The sequence below is a fragment of the Hyperolius riggenbachi genome, chromosome 2 (genome assembly GCF_040937935.1).
Source record: "Hyperolius riggenbachi isolate aHypRig1 chromosome 2, aHypRig1.pri, whole genome shotgun sequence".
In the NCBI taxonomy this organism is placed as follows: Eukaryota; Metazoa; Chordata; class Amphibia; order Anura; family Hyperoliidae; genus Hyperolius; species Hyperolius riggenbachi.
In genome coordinates this window covers 294,358,876-294,372,145 of record NC_090647.1, presented here as the reverse complement: position 1 = coordinate 294,372,145, position 13,270 = coordinate 294,358,876, and the positions used below count along the sequence as shown (strand labels likewise).

At 44.2% G+C, this 13,270-nt stretch overlaps 1 protein-coding gene across 5 annotated transcripts in view; it reads right to left on the bottom strand.

The window, feature by feature from the left end:
• Positions 1-13,270, bottom strand: part of LOC137544351 (RH-like protein) — a 107,756-nt gene that overhangs the window by 30,598 nt on the left and 63,888 nt on the right. For all 5 annotated transcript variants that reach the window (XM_068265417.1, XM_068265420.1, XM_068265418.1 and 2 more), the window contains one exon: positions 11,849-12,035. In XM_068265417.1, the coding sequence (XP_068121518.1) occupies positions 11,849-12,035 (187 nt within the window). The remainder of the gene's footprint in view (positions 1-11,848; positions 12,036-13,270) is intronic.

Below are 13,270 nucleotides of genomic sequence, written 5' to 3'. Positions count from 1 at the left end.
ATTGTTTGGGAAGTGCTGCTAAGTACTGGTGTATACATTTTAGTAGCAACTTCTTTGTTTACTGTTAGCAAAATACTTTCACTCTTTACTGACGCCAAAACTGACGGCTGACTGAGCCATGAGGAGAGGGGAAATTCCCCTCACACTTGATCAGTTAACCCTGTGTGTAACTCTGTGTGTGACAGAGAGAAAGCTCCCAACAGCTCTGCAGCTTCTGTGTCCTGTGTTTCTGACAGTAGTGTTTGAAGAGAGCAGAGGAAACTTGTTATGAACATTTGTAATTGTCACAGCTTTTAATACTGTTTTTGCTTTCAGAGAAAAATACTCCGTAGTCTGATATGCAACACTGGCTGTGCATTGAAGCAGACATCCCTTCTGCAATTGATTTGTCTCAATATAGCTAAATCTTACACTCAATAAATTAAAGCTTTTGCCTCTGATATTTAACATGAAAAGTAGGAAAATGTTTACACAGCTACTTAGACATTATTTGTACATGCCATTTTAGAACACTTGGGTATTGATAGTATTCCTTTAAATATCTAAATTATTATATATTATTATCTAAATCTTATTTTGTGTTATTGTCATGAATGGGGCAGCTGCGGCAAACAGCGCCGCCGCAGCTGCCTCCACGCCACAATCCATCCTCCCGGCGTCTAGGACGCCGAGGACGGAACGTAAATTGTGTAGGGGGGTCACCGTCTCGCGCGGGCACGCGCACAGACGGGACCTTTATGCTGGGAGGAAGCCGGTCAGCTGACCTGCTGGTCAGCTGATCGCAGAGGAGACCCACGGCGCCCAGGATTGGCTGTGCGCAGGGGGGCGTGCCAGTGAGGTCTCCTCTGCTTCTTAAACCTCCGGGCTTCATTCAGAGGTTGTCTGTTGTCGTGAATACCTCGCGTGTTAGCGCTCAGACCTTAGACTAGATCCCAGGTGTTGATATCATGGACTTCACACTGTTATGATCGCTTCTGCAGCGTTTACTGCTGACTGCAGTGGTATTGCAAACCAAGCAGTTCTAATGTCATTACATGCATTTGCTTGCATAGTTTGGTTTGCACTTAAACTAGTTGCTGATTCCATCTGCAGTCGCTCTGAAGTTAATGACAGTTTAATATGCTTTTGTGTAAACAAACATTGTCTGCTGCAATGGAGGGGCAATCCCTTTCCTGCAGGCTGCATATCATTGTCTGCCTTTTCCTGCTATCAGCCTGTGATTAATTACCATTCACTTGTGTGGGAATCTGCAGGTCTGCTCCCATTGAATGACCTCAGTATAAAGAACTGCTTCCTGCAATGCCTCATGGGCTACCATAGTCTCAGATTCTGTCTGTTACTCTGCTCGTGCCCCACCTCGTTCCTAGTCCGTGTGGACTGCGCTGACTCCTGCGAAGGGGTCAGCGAGTCCTCCTAGTTCTGCTCTTGTTTCTAGAAGTTGTTACTTTGCTTGTCTTGTGTCATATATTGGTTCATCGCCAATATATACGCATACTTGCACGTTTATTATTTTCCTTGTATTCGTGTTACGTTGATACATCAGTGACGCTGATATATACGTACACGAACTGTTTATATCCTGTGTTCAGTTAGTCAGTTCCAGCACGTTTTGGTGGTTGCGCGTATCGTGATCATCCGTGCTGAGCTAGTTATCCTGTTCCTGGTCCTGTTTGTGGATTGCGTTCATCTCCGCGAGGAGATAACGAATCCTTGTGAATCCTGTCCTGTTACCGTTTGTGGATTGCGTTCATCTCTGCGAAAAGAGATAGCGAATCCTTCTGAGTCCTGTTCCCTGTATCGTTCCAGTCCTAAGTCAGTGTTCCTGCTTATGTCATATATCCGTTCATTGCCGATATATACATATGTTAGTCAGACGTTGCAAATAGTTTCATTGATAGCTGTAATTGTAATACGCTAGGAAATCATACTTATTGTATATTTATCTGTGTTACGTTCATCTATCTTGATCCTGCTATTTCCTGACTATCCTGTCCTGTCTTGGTGAGGCACGCCATCGCTGCAAACGCATTGGCTACCTCATTCCAGTCTGTTTTATTGTGGACGCTTGCTGTCACTAAGTAGTGGCTAGTTAAGCAAGCGTTCATTCTGTCTACCTGTCCGGATCTCCTCAGTCCTGGTTTATGTGCACAGCGCTACTTTGCGCTGAGACGTTATTACGAAAGTGTTGTTTGTGGCTGTTCGGATCTGCACCGGCTCTGTGCACCACAATCTCCTATTGGAGTCAGTCCTCTCCTCCACTAAACTGGGGATATCCTGATTCCTTGTGCTGGTGTGTGTACCTCCTTCACGTCAGCTTATGTGTTGCATGCTGACTGTGGAGATTACACCTCCAAGCTTAACACACACCTAGACTAGGATATTGTTATATTGTACTGATTACCTGTGTATGACTCTTGGCTAAACTCTGACTCTGATCTCGCTTTCTGATTCTGTACTTCTGCCTATCGGCCTTAAAGTTGCTGAACCTCTGCCTGATTACCGACTCCTCTCCTGCCTCACGATTCTGTACCGATACTTACCTCTCGGTTGCTGAACCTCTGCCTGATTACCGATTACTCTCCTGCCTTACGATTCTGTACCGATACCTACCTCTCTGTTGCCAAACCTTGCCTGTCAGACCATTCTACTCACCAGTGGGCCCTCGCCACTGGTGAGGTACTAGCTTCACCAGCTCCTCTGGTGAAGTTATTCTTTAGTATAGTACTGTTTGTGTTTTCTGCTCCTAGACTGCAGTACAGTCTGAATCACCTGCTTCTCAGGCGATCATTAGTGCAGTACTGTTTGTATCTCCTGCTCCTAGGCTGCAGTACAGTCTGAGTCACCCGCTCCTCGGGTGATCACTCGGCTGCAGTACTCTCTGATTCACCCGATCCTCGGGAGATTCGGTCTCTTCAGTATTGTATCTCCAGCTTGCTGGAGCTTGAACCCTATTACACGGTCAGTGTACCGATAGTACCTCACCAGCCCCTCTGGTGAGGTCTCATAAAACTATTAAAGTTACGGTTGCACCAAACACTACACACTCAGCTCTTTGTGTAGCTATACCAGTATTATTGGTGATTCTGCAGATCACCAAATAATCAGACATCTGAGTTGCTACACCCAACCGTTACAGTTATGTTCTGAAGTGGGGAGGACTACAGATACGCAGCAACCCATCTTTCATGCAGCAATCCCAAGTCTGTCCCCCACCTTGGCCAATAGTAGCCCAAGACCTGGGCCTTTGTGGCCTTTCCAGAAATCCTGCTCTGGAGATAATCTAATGAAACTAACACCCAGAACAACAGAATCATTTGTAGATTTGCTTTCAGACCATTAAAAGTCTTGCTATATCTGTGCCCTATTACTTAACTGACAAACAGGATATGTTAAGGAGAAGATTTAGCCACATATAGTGCATGATACACTAAAGAAGGAGCACATGGCAATTTTACCATTACTAGAGCAGGGGGAGCACTGGACATTAACCTTATTAGTGCCACTCACGTTAATGGGTTAACCCATATGTTGCTATGGAATTCCATACAAATAGCAGGTAGAGGTACTGGGTCCAAAATACAAGGTGACAAGTCAGCCTGTTTTACCTCATGGATGCAGAGGATGAGCAGGTGGCCTCCTAATATAAGCCATAGCTTGTACTGCAGTACAGGGCCGGTTTAAGCAACAATGGGGCCCCAGGGCAAAATAAACCTGGGGGGCCCCCCAACATATACCCCGGAACAAAAATCGGCATTAGGGGACCTTTTTTGCAGCTGGTATAGTCAGGGTGTGAAGTCCCAATCGGTCGAGGCTCCACATTCCGGCTATCCCAGCCTGCATGGGGGACAAGGGGTTAAAAAGTTTCAGGAGGGGGGACCCACATAATTAAAAAAAAAAAAAAATTCCCACACTCTAAACATAAAAACAAAAAAAATGGGAAAATAGGAAAAAATGCCAGGGATCTTCATACAGCCATATTGCGGCTGTATAGCGATCCCTGGCCAAAGCGCTGCGGCTGCGTATAGACCCCCTGGAAACCCCGTCAGGAAATTTATTGCGCTTTCGTTTGATGCATGTAAAATTACACTACCGTTAGGTTTGCTACTAAAAGTGACATTTACCGCATTTAAAAGTATATTTTTTTCCTTCTAAACTCTATTTTCTCAAAAACTATAAGGTCTTTTTGAAAAATTGTTTTTTCCTCTTATTCCGAATGATCTCCTTAAAGAGAATCTGTATTGTTAAAATCGCACAAAAGTAAACATACCAGTGCGTTAGGGGACATCTCCTATTACCCTCTGTCACAATTTCGCCGCTCCCCGCCGCATTAAAAGTGGTTAAAAACAGTTTTAAAAAGTTTGTTTATAAACAAACAAAATGGCCACCAAAACAGGAAGTAGGTTGATGTACAGTATGTCCACACATAGAAAATACATCCATACACAAGCAGGCTGTATACAGCCTTCCTTTTGAATCTCAAGAGATCATTTGTGTGTTTCTTTCCCCCTGTAGCTATCTTCCACTGAAGTGTCAGGCTGTTTCTTCCTGCAGAGTGCAGACAGCTCTGCCTGTATGTAATTCCTCAGTATGTGAAAGCCCAGCCAGCTCAGAGGATGATTTATCCAGCTTGTAAAAGATAAGAGAGCAGAGAGAAGCTGCACTAATATAAATAACACACAGGCAGTGTGCAGAGAGGGGCCTGGAGGGGGGAGATGCATCACAGAACCACAACACTGAAGAACTTGGCAGCCTTCCAGACACAGGCTGACAAGTCTGACAAGAGAGAGAGAAGTTGATTTATTACAGAGATGGTGATAGTAGAACGTGCTGCAGTAAGCCAGAGCACATTAGAATAGATTTTGGAACTTGTAGGATGGAAGAAAACCGGATGAAATTTTTGTTACGGAGTCTCTTTAGGCCCCGTTCACATCACAAACGCGGATGGCCATGCGTGCGGAACGCGTGCGGACCGCAACGCGTACGAACGCACACCATCCGCGTTTGTGTGCGTTGCGTGGCTGATCCCATCACTGAAAAGTGAATGGGACAGCCATGCGTTTTTACAAAAAATGCATGCAGCATGCGTTCCCGGACCGCACAGGTCCGGAACGCATGCAGTGTGAACATCAGACATTGCACTCTATGCAATGTCTGATGTCGTGCGTGTCGGCCACCTGCACGCGTTTCCAAAACGCGGCTGGAAACGCGTGCAGTGTGAACGGGGCCTTAAAGTGAATGTTTACCGTTTCAAAAAAGAAAAAGTCAGATACTTACCTAAGGAGAGGGAAGGCTCGGTCTTAATGAGCCTTCCCTCTCCTCTCCCGGTGCCCGGTCCCGCGCAGGATCCCCCGTGGCAGTATTCGACCAGTTCGGTCAAATACTGCCACTTCCGCATGCCGAAGGGAGCTTTCGGAAGCCTTCGGGAGCACTCGGGCTCCCAGGGACGGGGCCGCTCTATACTACGCATGCGCGAGCGCCCTCTATGACGCGCTCGCGCGTATGTAGTATGGAGCGGCCCGTCTTCGGAAGCCCGAGTGCTCCCGAAGACCTCCGAAGTCCCTGCGGCGGCGGACGCGAACGGGGGAGCCAGCGCAGCACCGAGGGCACCGGGAGAGGAGAGGGAAGGCTCATTAGGACCGAGCCTTCCCTCTCCTTAGGTGAGTATCTGACTTTTTTTTTTTATAGCGGTACCCATTGGCTTTAACATATCCTGCAAATTTAGGGTTTCTAGCATTTAAGGTGGATTTGCTATTAACCATTAAAGTCGGCAGGTTTTTAAATGTGTATTTTTTTTTTTCCTTTGAAACTTTAAAATCGATTTTCTCAAAAACTATAAGGCCGATTTGAATTTTTTTTCCTCTTGTAGCCACTGGGGGCCCCTACAAGCTCTGGGGCCCTGGGGCAGCTGCCTCCTTTGCCTTAATGGTAGCGCCGGCCCTGCTGCAGTAGCAGTAAGATGAGGCTTTTTCAGCTTGGCTGATTGCTGTAGAGGTGACTGCTATTGTTGGGGGGCTAGACTATCACTTGAAATTATTATGAATAAAAAAAACTAGCATGTCTACTAGTGTGCAGCTGTACATAAAGTATTACATTTTCCATGGAATTACATTATGTTAGCATTTCACATATATTTATTGCTTAGTAGAATTATTATCTAATCTAATAACAGATGGTTTATGATGAATATATTTGTAGTGTATTATTAACTTGTATCGGTGCTTCTACTGATCTAGATCTTATATTAATACTGCAACTGCCTTCCACTTCTCAGTCTGGAGGGAGGAGAACCCAGGAATAGAGACATAAGTATCATATAATGGGGATTCCAGTTACAACCAAGCTGAAAAATTCAAAATGTTTTCCACCTCAGTAAGCTTCAGGGGAATTAGGCCTCATTAACACTGGAGCATTTTATTAGTGATTCCACCTTGTCTGTAAATCACTAGTGCTTGAAAAAGCAATATGGCAATGCCAATCAATGGTAGTGTTCACACTGTAGTGTTTGCCAGCGATTAGTGATTTGCTGAAATCGCAAACATGGTGCATGCAGCATTTTTTTTTAAACCACAGGGTATTTTTATTAAACAAAGTGAAAAAAGGTCATAATACAAAGTTTTATCGTTTTCAGAGTGGTATCAAAAAGCACACAATTTAGGGTTTGAAAATTATGCAACATATGACAAAGAGGATCAATTGCACTAAATGGAAGTTACACACTGCACACTTCGGAAGTTACAGTGTCAAGAGTGCATATACTATGGTAGGGTTACAGGTAGGATTAGCATACGGATGCATGCAGCATTTTGTAGTGATTTTGGAGCGATTGCATTTCAATGAATCACAAAACACAATCGCTCCAAAATCGCTTTCCTGTACAGTGGAAAATCAACTTGCAAAATGTTATTGATTTTTCTAACGTTTTGTGATTCCCAGTGTGAATGGGGCCTTACAGAACATTTAGTTATTGGCCAACACACCATAGTTTTCATGATGTTAAACGTTTATCAAACAGACTAGCACCGTAATGTGCAAATATGACATTACTCTGTAAACATTCAATAAAAACTGTATTTCAGTTACACTTAAATGTGTTCCCTATGTCTGCAAAACCACATTAGTTTGCAGTTCCCATATCGCATGTACTTGCCAAAACACAAGCACACTCATTCAATGTGAATGATCCCAAAGTTAGAACGTTCATATTAAACTGTCCCAAAATAAAACTGGTATGAAATTCATTGGTCTAAAGGTGGCCACACACCATACAATTTTTTAAATATCTGTGCAATTTAGGAATTGCAATCAATTTTTCTGACTGATTGTAACATTTCAAAAATATGACCAATGTACCACACACATATGTTCATTTTCCTCAGTTATGATAAAAATGATTGGAAACTCAGAGAAAATTGCTAGGGTGTGTATATTAATAAATTAACAATCCAACACACACCATACAATCTTTAGTAGAAATTGAAGAGAAATATCTGGCATTCCGGATCGATTTAAATCGAAAAAACGAGAAATCCGATCAGATTTTTCAGTCGAATGAAAAAAAAGCTTTCGATTTTTTCGAGAGAGACGATCGTTTTTATCGAATTACTGTAAAATCAGATAATTTTATTGTACCTTAAAACAGTAACCCTTTCCAATCTTCTTTTCCAATCAACAACTCAATTTTTTGGGTGTGCTGAGGTGGTGGTGGGGCGTTGGTGATCGGGGTAAAGGATCGGTAGCAGGGATCTGGAGGCTCTGTGTCTCCTCACTCTAGAACAAGGAGGTGACCTGACAAGCATTAGCGTAATGTTGTTATCACCCAGCACTCCATGCTGCTTTCCCCCTGCTCTCTCCATCTTCTAACTTATGCCTTCAGGAGTGAGATACTGTTCAGTGGCAACAAAAAATTCCAGGCAAAAGAACAGCTTCTTCCCTCAAGCGATAGCCATGCTTTATACAGAACCACACTAAAACTGCTAGAACTGAAAAGCATTTCAGCACACAACTGAAAAACTCACCGTTTACTACCACTTTAACCTATATACTGTAATTGACTTGTAAAATCTACAGTGTGTTGTCTCTGTCCGATAAGCAAATTCCTAGTAGGTGTAAACTTATTTGGCCAAATAAAATTGATTCTGCGTCTGAAAGGGATCAAAGTGACAGACTTTGTCCGACACTCTGATCCAAATAGAGTTACGCCATGCCGGACCACCAACAGCAGTGCCCCTACGGCTGGCCCAAATGCGCCCCTTAATATTTATATTACCTGATGCAGTGACAGGCGATGAGGCCACTGGCGATTAGAGCGTCGGAAGGAAAAGGATGATGCAGTGCTGGATTTTTTGGGCATCAGCGTCATCTAGCGGCATCAACATTTTCCTATCTCAGACTATATCCAATAGAAGAAAATGCCAATTTTGGACAAGGTCCGACATCAAATTTAAGGGGGGTTTAAGGGAACCTGAAGTGAGAGGAAGATGGAGCAGATCTGTCAGAAATAGTCTTATCAGTCTGCCGACAGCGTGTACACACGTCCTACTGTCGGCAGAACGTCCGCCCAGCGGGAGGGTCTGACGGACCCTTCGTTTGCTAAAGTATGGCGTATGTATGCACCTTTATAAGACCGCTGTTGAACGTGTGTATGGGGCTTAAGATTGTCTATGTCATTAGATTATCAGCTTGTATTCAACTGTTGGTGCAGGATAAATAAATACCAAAAGCTGTTTTTTCTCAGTAATTACTTAATTACAAGACAATCTGATAATTTGTCCAGCAAACCAACAATGTTATCAATTAGATTTAGTGAACAAAGCCACTGGCGAACTCAGGGGGCTATTCCGGGTGTCTGGAACCTCCCCCCTGCACTGAGCTGTGTATTCAGCCAGGGAAGCCTGCATAATATAAACAGCCTCATTCTCCCTCCCTTCTTACTTCTGGTGCCTCCCTCCAGCTAATAGAATGAGAGAGGCAGCCGAGCTTCCCTCACAACCCTCACAAGAAGATGCAGCCTGCAGTGAGAGAATGTTGATTATGGAGTCCTGGACTCTCCACAGCACAGAAGTGTCAGACATGATGAAATTAGAGTGCAGGCAAGCTGGTAAATATGCACAGCATGATGCAGAGCTTGCCTGGACTCAGGGTCTGTGGGCAAACATCTGTCTGGTCTCTCCCCATTGTTATAATGACTGCATGTGTGGGTAAGGTGTTTAAAAAGCTGAAAAGTTTTTGACAGTCCCTAGACTCCAGGAGGGCTTCTTTCTGACTTGTGTGAGAGACTGACAGGGACAGGAGTCCGATTACAGGCAAGTAGCCTGTGTGATGTGGGACTGCAATACAGATGCATTCTCTGCTCCATCTCAGGCTATTCTCAATTTCTCCACTCCTCTCTCTGGGCTAGTGCAACGCCAAAATGACAATAGCAATCGCTAGCAATTTGTGAGTGTGATTTTGTGAAGTGATTTTCAGAGCGATTTTTGAATGAATTGCTCAAAAACATACTACATGCAGTATACCTGCGATTTTGAAAAAATCACAACGCTGCTGTGGGAACACCCACATAGGGTAACATTAGCCAAGCGCTTTTCAAATCACTGTTGATTTGAAAAACGCTCAGAAGCACTCTTGGTGTGCACCAGCCCTCCCTCATTCACCTTTGTTTCCCTCTTCCCCTAGAGCTGGCTGTGTGTTCTTGTCTTACAGGAAAGCTAAATAAAAGTGCAATCCTGGTGAGGCAAAATATTATTATTTAGTATTTATGTAGCGCCGACATCTTCCGCAGATGCATATATCCCTGCATCATATGGGTATCGCTTGCGCTATGTGAAACTATGTAGCATATTCCACTGAATTGTCCAAACTAAGTCTATCTCCCGTTCCTCTCTTGGGGAGTTGTTCCAGCGCTGTACCCTGTTCACATTTGCTGCTACCAGAAGCCCTCAGAAACACTAGTGTCCTTGAGTACTTCCAAAGATAGGCAGCTCCGTAATACGCCAGCGCACTTTTGTGCATGGGCAGTATGGAGCCACCTGTATTCGGAAGCACTCGGGACATACGTGCTTCTGGACCTTTCAGGAACCCCCCCCCCCCCTTAAAAATCCTGCGTTTGCCCCTGAAAGCTTCAAAATTCTTAAAACCGGTTTTTCATTTTTGTTCTTTTTGTAGTTTTATGCTGTGCTAAATGTTTTAGAGCACAGATGCAATTTTGAGTTTTATACCACTTTAAGGGCTCCCAGGGAACTGAACTAAAAAAAGTGTTTGCAGGTATATCCAGGTGCTTACTCTGCCTCCAGGGATGTTAATGCAAATAATCTCGGCAAAGCGTGGCGGTGTTATAAGACACCTGTTTTCATGTACAGTTTGCAATTACAGATCATTTACATGGTGTACTTCTTATGCAGTTTTACTTATTTCAGAGCAAATCTGCTGATCAACTCATATTTGAAAGCTCTCATTCAATACATCACTCAAAGCAGCTAATCTTTAAATAATGTTTTATCTCAGTATTTGTGCACATTTCATTGTCTGTAACACCAAAACATTCATGACTGTATATCATAGCAAGGAAAACATAAGTGTAGTTATGCCCTCAGTAAAATATATGACGTTTGCTTTTAGGTAACAACCAAAATGTTCTTTCTTTTGTCAACTGTACTGTCCCATCGAAGAATGAGCATAATCTTTTACATAGTTTCATGAGTGCTAGCAGCCAACAGTGGTTATTATTGTACCCAACAGCATGGAGCCTCAATTTGTATTGTGCTCGTTTGCCCTGTGACTGCCTGTGTGGATTGAAGACATAAATGGGTATTCACATCTGCAAAGCCTACAAAGAAGCTCAGTGGCGTAGCTAAGGAGTTGTGGGCCCCGATGCAAGTTTTACATTGGGGCTCCTGCAAGCACTCTATACATAACAATTGTTACGATGCACCAAACCTGGCAATGGCAACCATAGTGTCAGAGGTGCAAGAAGGGGGTGGGGAGCACTTTGTTAATGACTACTACCACTATTCAAAGCATCTATAGAAGTGATTATTATGAGCATAAGACCAATAGAGAGCTAATACTGCAGTTGAGGGAGGGCCCCTCTAGCCCAAGGGCCCCGATGCGGTCGCCAACTCTGCACCTCCTGTTTCTACACCCCTGAAGAAGCTGCTTCCTCTGCATGTGGTGGTGTCACTTGTCAGATGAGTAAATAGGAGAGGTGCCTTTACTTCTGTCCAACATATACTAGGTTTTGCTTCTGAGGTGCAGAGGTAGCGACCACACAGGGGCCCTTGGGCCAGAGGGGCCCTTCCTCAAGCACAATATTAGCTCTCTATTGGTCCTGTGCTTGTAATAATCACTTCTATAGATGCTTTAAATAGTAGTAATTATTAACAAACTCTTCCCCATCCCCTTCTTGCACTTCTGACACTGTGGAAATCCTTGGCCGGTTTTGGTGCGCCACTTGGGAGGAGCCCAAATAAAACTTGCACCGTGGGCCCAAAGGTCCTTAGCTACGCCACTGGGTTCCACTGTTTTGGCGATACCTATGTGCAGTACTGCAGGGTATGTAAGGGGATGGGGTAAGTATACTGTATAACAGGTAATTTGGGTGGTAGACAAGCCTGATAAAATAGGCCTCAGCTTTGATGGAGCCGTTCTCAACAGGGCGCCTCCGGCACCCTTTTTATTTGCTTGGAGTTCAAGAGCCTCAGCAGGATGAGTTGTAGTTAAGATCTCTGTACACTAGCATACATTCTACTCCCACAGGGCTGGTATTTGATATATTTACAAAACTGGCACATCATTCAATAAATCTGATCGAGCAGAGGATTAGTAATACACAGTATAGGATGCATAAACCTACCTGGCTGTACTAATTCCTGGAACTGCAGAGGGAGTTTTAAACAGGAACGCATTTAGAATGATGGCCCATTGCAGTCCAACTGCTGTGGTCAGGAAATTAAATGCAACTCCACTGTATTCAAATTTCTTTAAGAAGGCAAATAGGAAGCCAATGCCAAGGATTGCCATTACATTCACATCTTGAAATGCTGCAAGTAGAACATAAATGAAAAATGTAAATAATCCTGGAAAAAACTCATTACATTGTTAAATGTCCTGGACAGCATTAGATAGCAGTAGACAGATTACTACTACCCAACATGTCAGGTGCCACAGTAGTCCACTAAATCCTATGTATAGTTAGATATGAACTAAAGTACAGCCCTTTGCTGGATACACACGGTGCGTTCGTGCACTCGATTCCCCGCTCGATTCCAGTCGATTCCCGGCTGCTCGATTATTTCCAACATGTCTGATTCCCGTTTCGATGGATCGTTAGGTCGTTTTGGCATACTTTGCATGAGAATCGGCCTAACAATCATCGAAATGCACTCGGAAATGATCGGAAATAATCGAACGGCCGGGAATTGAGCGGGGCATCGAGTGCGGGAACGCACCGTGTGTATCCAGCAAAAGGCTGTACTTTAGTTCATAGCACCGTGTGTACCAAGCATAAGCCTGTTATAGCTCAATAAAGTAAATTGTTATCTATATGCGGTGGATGCCGTTTATTTGAGCTTACTCAGAGCCGCACTAAATGGTTTAAAGAGGCGCCCTGGTGGTATATAAAAGCGTTTAAAAGCAGTTTAAAACCGAGAAAAGGTTTGAGGTTGCTTACCTCAAGGACGACAAATCTTTGTAGGGACAAAAGATTTTACTGGTAGCACAGGCAACGCGTTTCACGGGTCTGAGCCCGCTTCCTCAGGCCAATAGCAGTGCCAGGCCAATTGAAATAGCAAGCTAAGGGAGCCTCTCATTTTTGTTTCCTGTGCCTTTTCCCCAGAAGGTGTCCTGACACCAATCATCCACTACTATTACTCAGAGCCGGGACAAGGTCCTCCAGCACCCAAGGCTGAGACACCAAAGTGCGCCCACCCCAGCCGTCACACACGGATTGCTATTAGACTAAGAGGCGCCCCAGGGCCCCCAACACCTTAATCTCTAGTTATCTGGCTTGCAGTCACTGCCATGTTCCCCTTTTCTTATTTCTCTCTGCTTCAAACACAATTGGGGAATGATAGTTGAATGAGTTGTGTGCCCCCTCCTACACTGCGCCCTGAGGCTGGAGCCTCTCTTGCCTCTGCCTCGGCCCAGCCCTGAGCTTACTGCACAGACTTTTATTTACATTACTAGTGTATACCTCTTCTATTCTCCCTCCAGACTACCGAATCTGTATTTTATTCTTTCTGCTACATTCAGACTGATAAACCTGATAACTGCTGAC